General features: G+C 39.2%; 1 protein-coding gene across 3 annotated transcripts in view; it reads right to left on the bottom strand.

The window, feature by feature from the left end:
- The window catches only part of LOC105000187 (stonin-1), a 124813-nt gene that overhangs the window by 56416 nt on the left and 50150 nt on the right, over positions 1 to 18247 (bottom strand). For 2 of the 3 annotated variants that reach the window (XM_010855896.1, XM_010855895.1), the window contains exons 3-4: positions 17355 to 17557; positions 12135 to 15164 (exon numbers count right to left, since the gene is read on the bottom strand). In XM_010855896.1, coding sequence (XP_010854198.1) covers positions 15090 to 15164; positions 17355 to 17557 — 278 coding nt within the window. In that variant the 3' untranslated portion in view covers positions 12135 to 15089. Of the gene's footprint in view, positions 1 to 12134; positions 15165 to 17354; positions 17558 to 18247 lie in introns of those variants that run through there. The other variant, XM_010855897.1, reaches the window with a different exon arrangement.

The following is an 18247-nucleotide window of genomic DNA, read 5'->3' as shown; positions in this document are numbered from 1 at the left end:
GACCTTTGTTGGCAAAGTGTCTCTGCTTTTCAATATGCTATCTAGGTTGGTCATAACTTTCCTTCCAAGGAGTAAGTGTCTTTTAATTTCATGGCTGCAGTCACCATCTGCAGTGATTTTGGAGCCCCCCCAAAATAAAGTCTGACACTGTTTCCACAGTTTCCCCATCTATTTCCCATGAAGTGATGGGACCAGATGCCATGATCTTAGTTTTCTGAATGTTGAGCTTTAAGCCGCCTTTTCACTCTCCTCTTTCACTTTCATGTGTTAGTATATGATAATTGCTTTTCTCTAACTCACTTCACTCTGTATAATAGGCTCTAGGTTCATCAACCTCATTAGGACTGACTCAAATGCATTCCTTTTTAGGGCTGAGTAACATTCCATTGAATATATGTACCACAGCTTCTTTATCCATTCATCTGATGATGGACATCTAGGTTGCTTCCATCTTCTAGCTATTGTAAATAGAGCTGCAATGAACTTTGGGTTACATGTGTCTTTTTCAGTTTTGGTTTCCTCAGGATATATGCTTAGTAGTGGGATTGCTGGGTCATATGGTAGTTTCATTGTCAATGGATTTTTTAAGAGAAACCACTGAGGCCAAAAGGAAGTGGCCTGGGAGAAAAGTGCTAAAAGAACTGTCAACTCAGAATCCCATCAAAGTGTTGAAAGTGTTAGTCATTCAGTTGTGTCTGACTCTTTGTGACTCCCATGGACTGTAGCCCACCAGGCTCCTCTGTCCATGGGGATTCTCCAGGCAAGAATACTTGAGTGGGTAGCCATTCCCTACTCCAGGGAATCTTCCCAACCCAGGGATCAGATGTTCTGCATTTCAGGCAGATTCTTTACTGTCTGAGCCACCAGGTATCCCATACCCAGGGGTAATACTCTTTGCGGGGAAAACAAGGAAGATTAAAATATTCTCAGGTTAAAGAAAACTAAGACTACTTCTTACCAGCAAAACCACCATAAAGGGATGGCTAAAGGAAGTTTTTTAATAGAACAGAAATGATAAAAGGAGGAATATCAGGAAGATAGAACAATGAAAAGTAAAACCATGAATAAATATAGTAGACTCTCCTTTTGAGTTTGCTGGTATGTTTGACAGTTGAAGCAAAAATTGTAATATTGCTTCATGTGGTTCTCAAATCCTATCATCAGTTCACTGGAACTGATAAAAATGTTGAAGATGATAAATTATACATATATGATACATAGAGCAACCACTAGAAAAAGATACACAAAGAAATATACCCCCAAATACTATTTTTTGTGTGTGTGCTCAGATGCTCATTCATGAAATAAATCAAAATGGAATTCTTAAAAAAATGTATAAAAGTAAGGTGGGAAGGCAGAAAAAAAAGAAAGAACAGAGGAAACAAACAAAAAACAAAAAGGCACAAACCAGTGCTGGGAAGAATGTGAAAAAAGTATAAAATAGTACAACTATTTTGGAAAACAGTTTGGCAGTTTCTTGAAAAGTTAAAATATAAATTCCACTTATACCCAAGAGAAATGAAACATATATTGACACAAATACTTGAACATGAATGTGTGTAGCAGAGCTATTGATGACAGTGGGAAAGTGGGGAAAACCCAAAAGTCCACCAAGGGATGAATGGGTAAATAAAATGTGGTACAGTCATACAATGGAATACTATTTGACAATAAAAAGAAATAAACTACTGACACATGCATGAACCTGGATAATCAGAGCAGATGAACCTTAAAGTATACTAAGTTAAAGAAGCTAGAGACAAAATGCCTATATTGTAAAATTCCATTTATATGAAATATCCAGAAAAGGCAAATACATAAAGACAGAAAATAAGATTAGTGGTTTCCTGGGACTGGGATCAGAACAAAGAGTAACTGAAAATGAGCTTAAGGGATTTGGGGGGATATGGAAAAGTTCTAAAATAATTGATTGTGGTGATGTTGGTGTAATTTTGTAAATATACCAAAAACCATGGAGCTGTAGAATTAAAACAGGTATATTTTATCATATATAAATTAATCCTCAGCAAAACTTTTGAAAGATGTTGGGGGGGAGGTCCTTCTTTAGATTGGCCCTGTTTAATAGCAAAAAGTACAGCTTCTTTGAAAATATACAGAAGAATAAATCCCTTCTCAAAGTAGTAAAAGTCTCTCACTTTTTAATGAAATAGGCTACTGTAGACTCACCACCCACCCCACCCCGCCATTTCCCTTTCTGATCTCATTTCCTGTTATACTCCTAACTCATTTCATCCTACTCATGTCTCTTGCATCAAGCCATTTGTCCTCTTCTGGGGTAAGCTTCTCTTCTTTAAGTCTTCTCTTAAATAGCACCTTTTCAGTAAAAGTGTTAGTGATTCAGTCGTGCCTAACTCTTTGGGACTCCATGGACTATAGCCTGCCAGGCTCCTCTGTCCATGGAATTCTCCAGGCTAGAATACTGGCATGGATAGCCATTCCCTTCTCCAGGGGATCTTCCAAACCAGGGGTCAAACCTGGGTCTCCTGCATTGCAGGCAGATTCTTTACTGTCTTTTTTTAAATGTCACCTTTTCAATGAAGCCCATCCTGAATACCTTCTAAACTAGCAATTTCCATCCCCATACTCCCATATCTTCTATCCCTGTTTATTTTTATTCTGTAGACATTAACTCCTTTAACTACTATATAATTTATTCATTATGTTTAGTGTTTATTGTCATTAGGATATAAATTCCAGGAGGAAAGCAATCTCTCTTTCATTCTCTCTTATACCTAGAATTGTGCCTGGCTCATACTCAGCCCTCAAAAAGTGCTGAATAAAAGAATGAATTAAATTACACTTAAAACTGAAGGCTGGGGACTTCCCTGGTGAGGACCTATATTTTTACATTGTGGTATTGATAAAATACACATAAAATTTGCCATCTTAACATTGTTAATGTGCAGTTCAGTGGCATTAAGTACATTAATGTACATTAAGTACATTCACATTGCTGGGCAGCCATCACCACCCTCCATCTCCATAACTGTTTTCATCTTGTCAAAGTGAAACTCTTTACCCTTAAAATAATAACCCCTTATTTTAAGGTTATATCTTATCCTTATATGGACAGGTCAAAGAAATTAAGTATCTGGTCTTGTTTCCAGTGCAGGAAAATACCTTCTCCAGCTACAGAATGGTTCCAAAATTCTTCTAACAAAAGACAGATACTCTTATTTCATAACCAGAAATTACCTTATAAGATATTCAGTATTAAATAAGAAAACCAGATCCGCAGCACACAGTAGGTGCTAGAAGTCTAAAGGTTCTTCTTGACTTTCTGCAGCTTTCACAAACAACTTTATGTCAAATTTTAAAATAAACATTTAAATCTTTCCAATCCCCTGAAGATATGTGTGTTTATTAAGAAAAAGTATATTTGTAATTAGAAGTGTGATAGATTTTGAATTTCTTGAGGACTGAGGCTGTGTATTATTCATCCTTATATGCCTCCTGAGTTCCTAACATAGTACCTCCAATATGAAAGGCATGTATTAAATGTTACTTATTTAAATTTGTTAAATTTCTAGCTTTTTTGTAAGAGAAAATTAGGGACTAAAATCTATCTATGTTTAGGAGAAGTAGTACATTGATCTGGGGCTTCCCTGGTGGTTCAGTGGTAAAGAACCCACCTGCTAATGCTGAAGACACAGGTTCCATCCGTGGGTCAGGAAGATCCCTTGGAGGAGGGAACGGCAAGTCACTCCAATATTCTTCCCTGGAGAATCCCATGGACAGAGGAGCCTAGTGGGCTACAGTCCATAGAGTCACAAAGAGTCACACACGACTGAAGCAACTATGCATGCCAGCAAGCAGTACATTGATCTATATTTGACCTATCATTCATTCATTCGTTCAAAATTTAGGTCCTATGCCTTGGCTAAGCTTATGTGCAGCTGCCATTGATATCACCATCACCTACCACCACCCCTGTATTTGGGTCTCTTCTCTGAGAATGGGAAATCATGTGGACAGAGCCACACCCCAGTGAAAATCTCAGCTGGGGAAGAGGAAGAGAAATACATAAACTTTTACAATATAATGGGCCTACGTACTAAAAATTATTTATGAGGAGCAACTAACCTGAATGGGAGGAGTCAGGGGAGGCTTCCTGGAGTAGGACATCTAAACTTAGATCTGTGGAATGAATAAGGGACAAAGGAAGGGGGCAAGGAAGGATGTTCCAGCGGTAGGGCACTGTAAGCCAAAGCTCGGGGTGCAGAAGGAACGTGGTAGGTTTGTGGAAATGAGAGTAGTTCCAATGTTTGGCTGGAGGATAGACAGCAGGGGAAGTCTTGGCAAAGCTAAGGTTGGCTGGTAAATAAGGCCAGTTCACATGTTCTCCACTGACTGCAGCGTGGAGATAGATTGTAAGACCACAGGAAGCAGAGAAGCTGTTATAAGTCTGCGAGGGTAAGGAAGAATGAGCCGCTCTGTTTGAAAAGCCTGCAGCGGGACCAATGTCCCTGGGAAGGAACAAGATCTAAGTTACCGATATATAGCCTTTCCTGGCACTCAATCATATAAAGCTAAGAGGAAGAGAGGGGGAAGACTCCAAGGGATTTTAGGGGGAAGGGATGGAGCATTTACTATGAGGGAAAAGGCAATAAAAAGAAGGCGATGAATATCATCCAGTTCAGTTTAACCCAAGGCCACTTCTGGCCCCAGTGTGAGTTTAATATAGAATTTGTCTTTTACCACAATGAATACTTAGCAAAGCCTTTGAAAAGTGTTTCAGTGTCTCAGATAATCCACTGGAGAGGCAGGGTCTTGGCATTTAACAATGCCACCATTCAGAGATGCTCTTTCCTTGTCCTTTTCCAGGCACTTGATTCAGAGATGCTCTTTCCTTGTCCTTTTCCAGGCACTTGAGGACCTTTGGATGGAATTCTCTCTGAGCAGTGTGAAAAAAATCCAAACAAAACCCTACAGAAAAGGACAAGCACTGCAACTGGGAGCCATCTCCCACTCCCATGCAGCCACTCACAGGTCTGCAGTATCTGTCTCAGAGATGAGAAGCAGAAAGAGGCTAAATTCTACAGTGATCACAATTGGGATTCCTAAATCAGAACATTTCTCTGTTAGGGGCTTCCCTGCTGGCTCAGCTGGTAAAGAATCCACCTGCAATGCAGCAGACCTGGGTTCGATCCCTGGGTTGGGAAGATCCACTGGAGAAGAGAATGGCTACCCACTCCATTATTCAGTCCATAGGGTCACAAAGAGTCAGACACGACTGAGTGACTTTCACATTACAAAAATGTCCCCATTTGGGTCAGTATCATTGATATTCAGTCATTAATACCAGTAAAATGCAAATAAAGTGAAGGACATGACCAAAGTACTCAAGAAAATAAAATTGAAGTCAGTCATAAAAGGTCTTTAAAGGGAATTCATAAGACACCCACCCTCTGTAGGAGGGTGGAAACTCTCTGAATCCAATTCCATTTCTGTAAAAGAAACTAAGAAATAATACCTTGGATATAGGGGCCTGCCTGCAGCTGCAGCCATAAACTCTGCCTTGCTTACAATTGCAATGGGTGAACTGTTGACGCTCTTACCTAAATCAGCCCTCTGCTGGCTGATCTCATCCCCTCTGGTCTACTCAGAGATATGGCCTGAGCAATTTTCTCCCTCTCTTCTTCTGCATCATCAGTTTTCCTTTCACTACTGGATCACTGCGAGCCTGCAGGGACACATATCCACCATCCGAGGTACACCAAGGATTGGGGAGAGAGTAGTCAGTCCTGGGTGCAGGCAATAACGGCAGACACCGTGTGGAGAAAATTGAAATACATAAGGAATGAGGAATGCATTTGAGTCAGCTCTAACGAGGCAGATGCACCCAGAGCCTATTATACAGAATGAAGTGAGTCAGAAAGAGAAAAGCAAATACAGTATATTAACATATATACATGGAATCCAGAAAGATGGCTACTGATGAACCTATTTACAGGGCAACAATGGAGACGCAGACATAGGCAACAGACTTGTGGACACAGTGGGGGAAGAAGAGGGTGGGACGAATTTAGAGAGTGGCACTGAAACATACACATTACAATATGTAAAATGGATAATCAGTGGGAATGCGCTGTACGACACAGAGCTCAAACCTGGTGCTCTGTGACAACCTAGAGAGGTGGGATGGGGTGGAGGGTGGGAGGGAGGGGCCATATATATACCTAAGGCTGATTCATGTTGATGTACGGCAGAAACCAATACAATATTGTAAATTAATTATCCTCCAATTAAAAGTAAATAATTATAAAAATACATGAGGAAATTGACTAAAAGTCTGCCTTTTTTTCAGAGGGGGGGTGGTCTCTGCTGCAGAGGAAGCGCAGACCCCTACTCATGACTGCCAGGGAATTCCCATAAAAATCTGCTTTCTATTATCACCGTGTGCTGACAATTCTAAGCAATGTCTGAGCTAAAATGCCCCCTCTCCAACTTTATTGGCAGGTGTGTCGCCCAGTTGTGTCCAACTCTTTGTGACCCGACAGACTGTAGCCTGCCAGGCTCCTCTGTCCATGGAATTTTTCCAGGCAAGGATACTGGAGTGGGTTGCCATTTCCTTCTCTAAGGGATCTTCCCAACCCAATTGCTACAATTACTGTTGAGTTTTAATAATGCACATGTAAGCTTCAAATCACTCCCTCCAGTGTTCTTGCCTGGAGAATCCCAGGGACGGCGGAGCCTGGTGGGCTGCCATCTATGGGGTCACACAGAGTCGGACACGAACTTAGCAGCAGTAGCAGCAGCAAGCTTCAAATCGGCACATTTTAATTTCTTAGCAATAAACAGTATTCTACATAGAAGTTAATTTAGAAAACTCCCTGTTATACAGTTGGACACTGGACACATGTGGACTTCAATATCTATATTCATTTTGGAATCCACACTGGTCCAGAGTCATTCAAACTTGCTTCAGGCACTCTTCTTATCCCCAGCCCCTTCAGTACTATGTACTCCCGGGTTTGAACCACAGATTCAAAATAAACAATGATCATAAAGATGAAGAAACAGAATTTGAGTTACTTCAATTTTGTCATTCTGTGTGACCACTTGGAGTTGCTATTTGTGTCTTTAAAAGTGTGCAATGAATGGCAAAAGGTAGTAATTTTGCTTAGTAAGTTTTGTTTGGTTGTATACATGAAATACTGTATTTGAATACTAATATCTTTAAAATTGGCATTCTATTTTAATCGGTTTTAAAACTAAAGAATCAAGAAAATTAAAATTACATCAGTAGTTACTTAAATTGTACTTTTTGCAAATGTTTTATTAAAATTCACTTCGTTACTAGAAAACTACAAAGTATTATTATATCAGAAAACCATAACAAAGAATCAAAGTACAAACTCTTATATAAATATAAAAACTACTAAATAAATAGTTGTGTATATTCCATTTTCTAGGAACTTGGAGGAGTCTGTAGGTATTCACAAGTTTACAATTATTCTAAATTTCATAATAAAATCTAAAATGAGATATCCAACCTGAAATGACATTGACCAGTAAAGTTCAATCAAGAATATTTAAAAGCAAAACAAGAGGTGATCAAAGCAATGGCTGAATTTATCTTGAAGTATGAATATATAACATTTTAACACCATACATACAGTTAATGAAAAACTGAAGAAATGGGCACATCCAAAGAGGGAAACATAAGATTCAGATGACATGGGATTGAAAGATGATAAGGAATCATTTTCTGTAACTGTTGACAATGAGAAAAAGAGGAGGGAATTTTAGTAGTAGTCAACATCACTAAGATTTAAAAAATAACAACAAAGAAGACACATTAGTAAAGACTAACACCAAGACAGGTTTCAAGGGTGGAAGCGTGTAAGATCTCATCCTTACCAGCTACTGCCCCAAAGTTCATATCTGCAGCCAAGCTCCCCCCAAAAACCATCTACTCACTGTTTCCACATGCACTTGAGTTGTCTGTCAAGTTCACCAATGTCCTCCATGTTGCTAGATTCAGTGGTCAATTCTTTGTCCTCATCCAATCAGCAGCATGAGGCAACTGATGACACTTACTCTAGCAAGCTGCTCCTCCCCAGTCTCCTTAATTGGATCAACCACTTTCCTGACCTTGGAACTTTGGAGAATCCGAAGGTTCAGTCCTCAGACCACTTCTACTCTATACTCACTCCTAGGTAATTTCATATAGTCTCACATCTCTAAAAGTCATATTCCAAGCCCAGCCTTATGTCCTTCCTTATACATCCAATTGTTACTTACGGTCTCCATTTGAATGTCTAACAGGCATCTCAGAGTTAACACATCCAAACCCGAATTTCTGATCTTTCTCCCCAAACTTTCTCCTACAATAGTCTTCCCCTTCTCCATAAAAGACAGATCCATCTTACAGCTGCTCAGGCCAAAATTCTGGGAGTTATTTTTGGTTCTCTTCTTTCCCTCACTTAGGGAATTTGACCCAACCCATCAGCAAACACTATTAACTGTATTTCAAACATGTTTTCCCATCACAACTCAGAGTCACCTTTACTTCTCACCTGGGTTACTGCAGTAACCTCCTAACTGTTCTACTTCTCTCATTGCTCTGCTTCCATTCCAAGGAACCATCTGAACACGTAACTCAGTTTGTCACTCATCTGCACAAAGCCTCCTAGTGGTTTGCATTTCACTCAGCATAAAATTCAAAGTCCTTCCCATAACCCACAAAGCCTTGCTGATTTGCTTTCCCTCACCTACCCACAGTCTCTCTGATTCCTCCCCCAATCATCCTCCTTGCTCACTCTGCCCTGGCCACATTATAGCCACCTGCCTCCTTGGTGTTCCTCTGATAAGTTAAGTACACCTTTACTGCAGCACCTTTACACTAGGAGTTCCCTCTGCTGGATACACTCTTCTCGCTTCTTTCAGGTCTGCTAGAATGTCATCTCATCAGACAGGACCTTCCTGACCAACCTATCTGAAAGGGCATTCTCAGCTATTCTCTCGGTTTTTATCTCCTACATAGCAATGACCACAGCCTGATAACAATTTATTGTCTTACTTCCCCCACTATTATATATCCTCTACAAGAACAAGAATTTACAGTTTTTATTATTGTTTATCCCCAGTGCCTAGAAAAATGCAGTTACCTAGTAGAAATGCAATAAACATTAGAATCGGCAAGACAATTAACGGGATCCGTGGCCACACAGCATTCCGAGGCGATTCAAAGTCACCACTTAAGGCACCCAATGTCTTAAACAAGCCTTCTGCACTTCAGGGTGTGGAAGACAGGTTTAAGAAGGCCTCATGTGTTTAACCACATTCATAGACCTATTCATGCTCCACAACTTTTAGAAACACATTGTTTCAACAGGCTTTATAAGGGAATGATATCATCTACCCAGAAAGATTTCTGAGAGAAAAACAGAACCCATCTTGAAAAGACAATGATCATTCCTAATTTTGGAGGGCTGAACAGGGTAAAGGCTTGAGTCGAGGTGGCATGGAATATTCTCCTGAAAGCAAATATTTGTTTGTTCTTCCCTCAGAACCTGAAAGTACAATTCTGGGCTGGAGCTCTTTAGAGATCACATCAATCTTGATACATGTACCTGAAAGCTCAGAAGCCAAACATGATGGATTCATTATAATATGTTACACATTTTTTTAAAGTAAGCAGATTTAGAGTTTATTAATTCTCATTTTAAAAAAGTTTTTTTCAAATGTGTTAAGAAAGAAGACTTTTTTTTTTGTCTCCTTAGTACTGAGAAATGTTTAGTGATAAATATGGTATTTAAATTTTCAGGATGTGTAAAATTGTATTCAACAGCATTTTTAGACAAGGCATTAAGAATACTTTAAAGTGTTTGTCTATTGCATTAATTTTAATCATACTCCACTGGATTCACAATGCTTTGAAATGCTTTACAAAATGGCCCCAGGATCTTTTATTAATCATAATATATACAAACACCACCAAATCAAAATACTGTTTCTCATTCTGACTAGCAGCGGCTTGCCTGAGAGTGCCCTCTTCTGTTTCAAGAGTATACCACAACTTACATTACAGAGAATTCACAGCAATTCTAGAGCACAAAAATGGGCTTTTCAGGAAAATGTCGACACACATAATCGTGTTATTTAAATGTGCTATCCTCCCACCTGAGGTTTTCACACCTCTTCTGGAGCAGATAGGTGTGGTGAAGATGAGGGAAACGCTGCAGTCTCTGAAGTGTAACTGTGATTTGCACTTCTTCCCTAGGCAGTAGCATAGAAATGAACTTTAATCTTTTAAAACATGGGGCAACTCGTCTAATCCATTTTCCTTACAGACAGGACATGATTTTAAGGCACTGTATCACCTGGAGCTTTAACCCAGGGTATTTTTTGTAACTCATCCTTTTGCTTTCTGACTACCAATTCTATCTTGCTTTAAAAATTGACAAATTCATATTTAGATGCCAGTTCTAAGTAGGAACTCATTAACATAATTATAAGAAAAATCTTATTTCATATAAACTGGGGAAACATGAAGGTAATTAGGTTTAGCACCATGAAATTGCCATCAAGAAAGGTTACATATTGTCAGCGTCATATGGCTCAATCAAATACACCCAGCCCTGTCCTTCAGGACTCTGCTGCTGCCAAGTCGCTTCAGTCATGACTCTGTGCGACCCCACAGACGGCAGCCCACCAGGCTCCCCCATCCCTGGGATTCTCCAGGAAAGAACACTGGAGTGGGTAGGTAAGGGCAAAAAATGGTCTTGGGAGTGGAGGAGCTGCTGAGAATGGGGAGGGGCTGGGACAGACGCAAGAAAATGCATTGGAACCACTATGCAACTACGCAGAGAAGGCAGGAGAGTCTAGGTGGAGTTGAAACAAAACAGGAAAGAAATGATTGATGGAATCTGAGGAATTCTGTTACAAATATGATCAGTTTATGTCACTGAATGTTTTTATTGTTCCTGTGGAACAAGAGTCAAGCCCTGTTAATTCCAGGAGTGGCTAAAACAGTTCCCAATGATCCAGCCTCTACGATGGTTTATTTCCTGATGCAATTTTGAAATTTAACTACAATGGCTAGATAAAAATTGAATTTCAACACAGGCAGTTTGCTCATACAAAGAGCAGGTGGAGAGTTTCTTAGGTTGGTTTTCATTAGAACTGATTTATCTTCGTATCTTTAATACTCCATAAACATACAACTTACCTGAAATAGATTCTGTACAATTGGATAAAAGTAGTTTTCTAAACTTAAAAAAATCACTTTGAAAGCACATCATTTCTCTAATACTAGTTGCCAAAGTTTGAAAATTGCTTAGAATTCTCCTGTGGACAAAGTTCGTCCAGTTATTGGGAAAAATTGTGAAAGACTTTGTAAAGTGTCTTAACTAGTTCATTTATCCAAATTATCAACAGATTCTATCGTCCTTGAGTTATTTCCCAACTCTGTAAGTTTTAGAAAACTGATAATAACATATAAATTAACTGTGTGGGGGTAGAGGAAATTATTACTAATATTGCCCTATGGACCAATCCATTCTGCATCAGTTTGTAAATTCATTTCAGAATTCCTTATTTCCTGTACATGTCTCTGCTCTTTTGAATTTTTCTTAGAACCACTTGTAACAAACATCTTAACAGTAAAACTTGGGCACACACTCATATCATTTCTTCATGAGAATAATGATTATATCCTCTTTCAAAAATAATTCTTTAACATCACAAATTGTACTTTGATGGTGATATTTTCCAGGATGTGTCAAAACACCATGTACACTAACTCCTTAATAGTGAAGCAGTATACATTTGTCTGGGGGCTTCCCAGGTGGCTCAGCAGTAAAGAATTCACCTCCCAATGCAGGAAAGGAGACATGGGTTCAATCGCTAGGTCGGAAAGATCCCCTGAAGAAGGAAGTGGCAACCCACTCCAGTATTCCTGCCTGGAGAATCCCGTGGACAGAGAAGCCTGGCAGGCTACAGTCCACGAGGTAGCAAAGAGTTATATACAACTGAGTATATACACATGTAAGCATGCATTTGTCTGACAGAGTCAATTGTTTAAGGTTATTGAAATGGATTTCATACCTTAAAAAAACAGCCCCAGACCTTGCAAAAGAAGATATAAGTCCATTGCATATCAAGAATCATTTGAAATACATCTTTAATTTTTAAAAAATCAATATGCAATCTACAAAATACTTTGTTACATGATTATTAAGGCTCAATATGTTTTATATTTGTATTGATGACATAAAATCATATTTTGAGTAAGATATAATAATACTTAGTCATTATTAAGGAAGGCCTCCTGACCGAATTTATAAGAGAAAAAGGTCTATATCAAAACACAAACCCAGAATGAAGGGAACTAAAACCCTACAATTGCCTAACACAGAAATCAGGTCAAAATGCCAGCCTTTATTTATGTTAAGGAGGGCTTTTTTTTTTCCCATTCTTTTTAAATGGATAAACTATTTCTAGTCCCATTAAAAAAAAAGGAAATGTCCTTAAATTCAGATTTGTACAACTGATCAGGTAACCATCAAGCCATGGAATTCATTTACAGAGTTAATACGATCCTTTGACTGGTAAGGCAACTAGACCAGACCAATTAGAGCAGAGCAACCCATCCCAAACTGGCCAACTGCTTGGAAGTCTGCCATTCAGTCAATTATACAAAAGACCCCTAATGGGTCAAACTCATAAAGCATTGATCTAAATAAATTACCTAAATTAAAATGCTAGTAAGAAGTAGTTCCTCCTTCATTCACTTCCTTCCTCCCTTCCTGACCTTAAAAGAAGGAGTTTTTGTCATTGTTGTTTTGAAGATCATCATTTACTTTCTGGAAAAGGAGATTCTACTTTTTAATTTGTAAGTCTAAGTGGACTCTACCTGATTTTTCACTTAGAGCACCAAGATCACATTTGACCTTCTGCCACAGCTCAGGTCAGAAGAACTGTATTAAAAATTCTCTCCACCCAACAAAGAATGTTAATTTAATGCTAAGTAATGAATATTTAAGGACCCTAATAGATGTGCAAATGAACAATTATGCTGCAGAACCCTGCTGTTCCTACCATCACCCTTTGCATTGCCACAAAAACTCAACTTGGGCTTCAGTCAGCTTTTTGTTATTATTTTCAGCACTGAATCTTGAGATGCGTCTGAAGGCTGGAGGGCTGGTGAATAAATGACTCCAGCAGTGAGGTGCCGGCACATGCTGGCAACCTGGAAAGCCTGAGGGGTGATTAATTGGACCCTATGCTGAAATTACTTTGAGGTGTAAATATTCATTAAGTTCATCCGAATTAGACTCTGAGTTCTTTATGGGCAGGATGCCATAAAACAGATCTGAAAGGACCAGCAGTAATTAACTCAGTTACCGTCCCTGGGACCATGGAGCAGCACCAAGTTCAGCCTGCCTCCATATTTGCTCTGAGCAGATTGAAGTCATTCCAGAATGTGCCACACCAGGTGAGTCAGGATGGTAGAATTTTTTTATATGATGCACACACAGATTTGCTCTCGTATATATCTATAGCGAGTCTCAAGCATGTGATATTATGAGCAACACATCAAGTGAAGTTAAAAAGAGCAATACCAATTCATTTTAACAGTCAACTTTTGCATTCTTTGCCTTTACAGTAAAATAATGAAAAGCAGTAAATCTGCTGATTGATACAAACCATCATAAATGTTTGTTTTAATTTGCATTTTGAACAGATTAAAATGAATGTAATATAACATTAAATAAAATGTATGAGGGCCAACAGATAATGTTGTTTGGAAGAATACTGTCATATCAGTTTTGACTCAAAACAAATCCGGTAAATAGAGAAAAATATCTCCTAATCATATTTAAGGATCAACATAAATTGAAGGTGTATTAATATCATGTTTTTTTCCATGTTTTTCCTACTAAAAAAATATCTAGAACATAGATTTCCTAAATTTAAAAGTCTGACTTTTCACTGTAAACACTTAAAGGAAGTTATAAACAGAATTATAATTGCTAATGCCATTGACTTTTTTCATTAAAAAAAACAAACATTTATCTGACTTTGAAAAATAGAAATATCACTTGTTAGAAATGTAGACAAAATAATCTAGTATCTTTCACTTTGCTCATCTTTTAAAGAAAATCACTCTAAATTAAGCAGAATTAGCATAAATAGCATGTTAGCAGGACTAGCATAAAATAATCATGATTCAGACTTCTACTTAAGAGGGGCTTGTGTTAATTACAAATAATACTTTATCAAAATACATTCTTAGAGTCTACACTTTTGAGAAGCAATATTCATGGACTATGAAAATTCATTTTTAACATACATTAATATTTTAACTAGTGTCCATACTAGGATTTCATTCTGAAAGGAATCTCTCCAAGCAAAAGGCAGTATGTCTCAGTGACTTGTACTAAAATATGCATAGTAACAGAACTAGTGTCTTTGCCGCACATATCAGCACACAAATACATTTTGAAAATAATAATACCATGGGGGAAAGAGAGGTACCAAATACAGCTGATGATTACTCACCAATGTGATAACAAGACAGGAAGATAAATAATTCAGAATCAGAGAGAGTTCCACATCTCCATTTTAGCCTGTGGTTTCCACATCATTCTATAATAGCCACGTTTCAGAGAAGAGCAAGAGGGAAAATTAAGTACTTTGGTTTATGTCTCCTTCAACTGCCTTCTCCTCTAGCACAGGTGCTAACTTAATAAGAAGAGATGGGGCTGGAGGATAATAAACATGGCATCAACCCAGAGTGGAAAACAATCAGCCCCCAAGTAATCAAAAATCAAAAATGCTTTGGCCAGTGGCTGTGAGGTCACACACTGGAGAAGAGTGCCTTTGAGTTCTACTAGGAAATAAAAACATCACAAAAATTCAAGACACATTTTAGATTAAACCCCTGGGGCAAAACATATCAAAAGCATAAAGGATAGCTGGTTCGCTTGCAGGTCTAAACTCCCCTAAACACGGCCAGTGGGTCTGTCATTCCCACTGCACAGCAGTAGAGGACTTGGTGTGGCTTCTGTCAATTACGTATTTGCAAAGTGGGTCATCATCACTGACTCCTGCTACTCCTACTGAGTTACACAGTCACCAGCTTTATCCGGGTCTTCTCCATCGATTTTAATCCACTTCTTTTCTATTTCAACCTGTTGCGCAAAAGCAAAACAGGAGGAAGCATTAATGAATGCAACACGGCATAACACTTCAGTTCTGTTTTGTAAACCAGCAAGCACTGTAGCTACCTCATCCTCTGCACACAAACACAGCCCCTCCACCCTGCCATGCCCGTTCCCAAGTGAGGCACACTGCTCTCCTTCTGGACAAGTCTCCTAAATCCTTCCCTCTAGGGTCAAATCTTGAAGAGGACAAAGGTTCTTCTCAGTCAAACACAGGTGTACACAGAATACACATACTGATAAGACATTTACAAATCTAGCTAGACATGTGATCAATTATATCCCCCAAGTATCACACATCCAGCTTCGGGCCTCCCTGAGCTTCAGAGTACACCCAAAATCATCCCTCTAACTAAAACAAACTAGTTTACAATAGTAACCCATCTGGGCCAAACCATCCACCTGTCCCTCACCTCTGTCATCTCACCCTTTCAAACGTTATCTCCTCACAGAGTCCCTCTGGGACCACTCTAGATGAGGAAGCCCTCTATCCCTCTCTATCCTGTGACCTTCTTTTATTCTCTTCTTAGAGTTTGTCAATACTTCAGATTATGGTACTTTTTGACTGATTACTTTTTGTTCTGTCACTAGAAGGTAGGCTTTACGAGGACAGGGACTTCACCTTTGTGTCTCAGCATCTACAGCAGCAGATGGCACTTTGAAACTGCTCAATAAATACTTGTTAAATGGAAGATAACATTTTGAAACCGACTGCCATTAAAGCTAAAGAGACTTTGGTATATAACTCTGAGTGGTCCTCTACAAACTATGTGAAATTGGCGCATCCCAGGAACGGCAGATGGTATGAAGTCTCCATGTGCACTCGACACACATTTCAGTCACACGTAACACTTAGATGCCTAGTGTTACAGGTCAGCTTCCCCAAGAAGCAGATGCTGAGATGGAGACTGGGGTGCAGAAAGTTTACTGTGGAGAGCTCCTGGGGTCAACACCTGACTGACACAGAAAGGGGAGGGGAGAGAAAGGGAGAAGGAGGGGAGGGAGGTGAGAGGAGGGAAAGGGGTAGAACAGGAAGGGAGAGAGGTTAGCCTACAAAGCAGTCACAGTAAAGGTTTTAGCCAATCCCCAGAGAGGGATGAAGCTAGGATGGCCCTGCAGGGTTATTGAAACTTGAGGCAGAAGGGCGTTTAGACCCCTGATCCACCAGTCATTGGACACAGGCTGCCCCAGGAAGGAGATGTGACCTGGAGAGTGGCATATTGCATCATCCAGGGCAATTCCCAGCTGCCGAATCAGTCCTTCGGTTTTGAAGGGACGCACAGAATAGCACCCACTCATCATTGGTTTTACCAATACAGAAAACATTACTGGACCCGAACATACAGGCTTCTGAACAGACAGTCCAAAATAAAGAAAATTTCAGACTTAGATTACTATATTATAGAACCGCTAGTTGGTGCTAATGATATCATATAATCACACCATTTCAAGATACTATGGGAAATGTGTGATAGAGGTTATTTCTGTAACTACTAACTTTGAAGCTGAGAAGGAAAAGCAAGCTTAGGAATAAGTGCAAGTGTACATCACTCTCTAATTCAACCGGCTTAAGAATGCAGATGAGCTGATGGTGAACATTTAAAATTGTGGTGACACAGTAACTCAGCATTTCCCCAAACAGTGCACCACAGAATACTATTACAGAAGATACTGATAGGTGTTTTACAGGAGACAAGACTCCATAATTGGCAAGTAGGGAGAGACTGAGCTAAGTTTAGTAAGTTTCTTTACTGCAGGACTTCCTTGTTCAACATTAAGTGGATAGCATTCCCCAACTTATTTTTTTCTTAGATCATTATATGGGACATATGTCCCATAGAACACATCTTGGGAAATGTTATTCTGATAAAACCTTTATTACAAATATGCTTCTGAAATGTAAACTTATTTTTAATGCCCTGTTTTTCATTGAGATCTGAGTTAAGTACATGGCACTGTCCTCAGGTTCCTAATGTTCTCTAGAACTGAGGGGAAGAACTAGGCTCACTGGTGACCATCAAGTTTCCACAACTGGGCTCTTTTCTAGGTCTAATACATACATACACAGGAAGTTACTTAAGAGGGCAAATAAGAATCTAAAGCCAAATCAGGTCACAGCTTCAAAAGTCCAATCCTAACCCCAAGGGCTTTGGGATGTACCTGGATGTTGTAGCAAGCCCGATGATGAATGTGTTTTTGAGGCTGGACATCACTCTCCACCCCCAGAGACCTGACCTCTGTCCTTGAAGCAGTGGTATCAAGGATCCCAAACTGAATAGTAGCAAATGGATACCAATCGGAGGGAATTTCTTGGTCTGATCCAAGTTCTAGTTTGTAAGACAAACAATGGGGATGATCAGGACCTTGAAGAAAAAAAATCAAAAGGTCAGTCAAAGCATTTCAATGGGCAGTGCACATTTCTCATGAGTGTAAAAGGCACACATCTCTCTCTTTAATAAACATTTCCATTAGCACTCTGGCTGTGAATTCCATTGAATTACATATCTTCAAAATTCACAATCTTGCACTAATTGGGGAGGGGGGAATCTAACTGCATTTTTTAAAGTACTAGCTTTAAAGTAAGTGCAATTTATCATTATATAGTTACATATGTTAACTCCCAAAATATTTTCAAGTAGAAGTAGGCTGTTTCTTTTTTCAAAAAGAAAGTTAAATATTTCATTTAATTATTCAAATAAAACAATGACCAACAACAGTGACAAAAAATTCAGAGTTATATCAACTTCATACGCACAAAAAAGATCTTCACGACCCAGATATTCACGATGGTGTGATCTCTCACCTAGAGACAGACATCCTGGAATGTGAAGTCAAGTGGGCCTTAGGAAGCATCACTACGAACAAAGCTAGTGGAGGTGATGGAATTCCAGTGGAGCGCTTTCAAATCCTGAAAGATGGTGCTGTGAAAGTGCTCCACTCAATATGCCAGCAAATTTGGAAAACTCAGCAGTGGCCGCAGGACTGGAAAAGGTCAGTTTCATTCCAATCCCAAAGAAAGGCAATGCCAAAGAATGCTCAAACTACCACACAAT

This window comes from Bison bison, unplaced genomic scaffold, assembly GCF_000754665.1.
Source record: "Bison bison bison isolate TAMUID 2011002044 unplaced genomic scaffold, Bison_UMD1.0 scf7180017864370, whole genome shotgun sequence".
Taxonomy (NCBI): Eukaryota; Metazoa; Chordata; class Mammalia; order Artiodactyla; family Bovidae; genus Bison; species Bison bison.
Note: the sequence above shows the minus strand (reverse complement) of the source record. Positions and strands in the feature narration are given on the sequence as shown.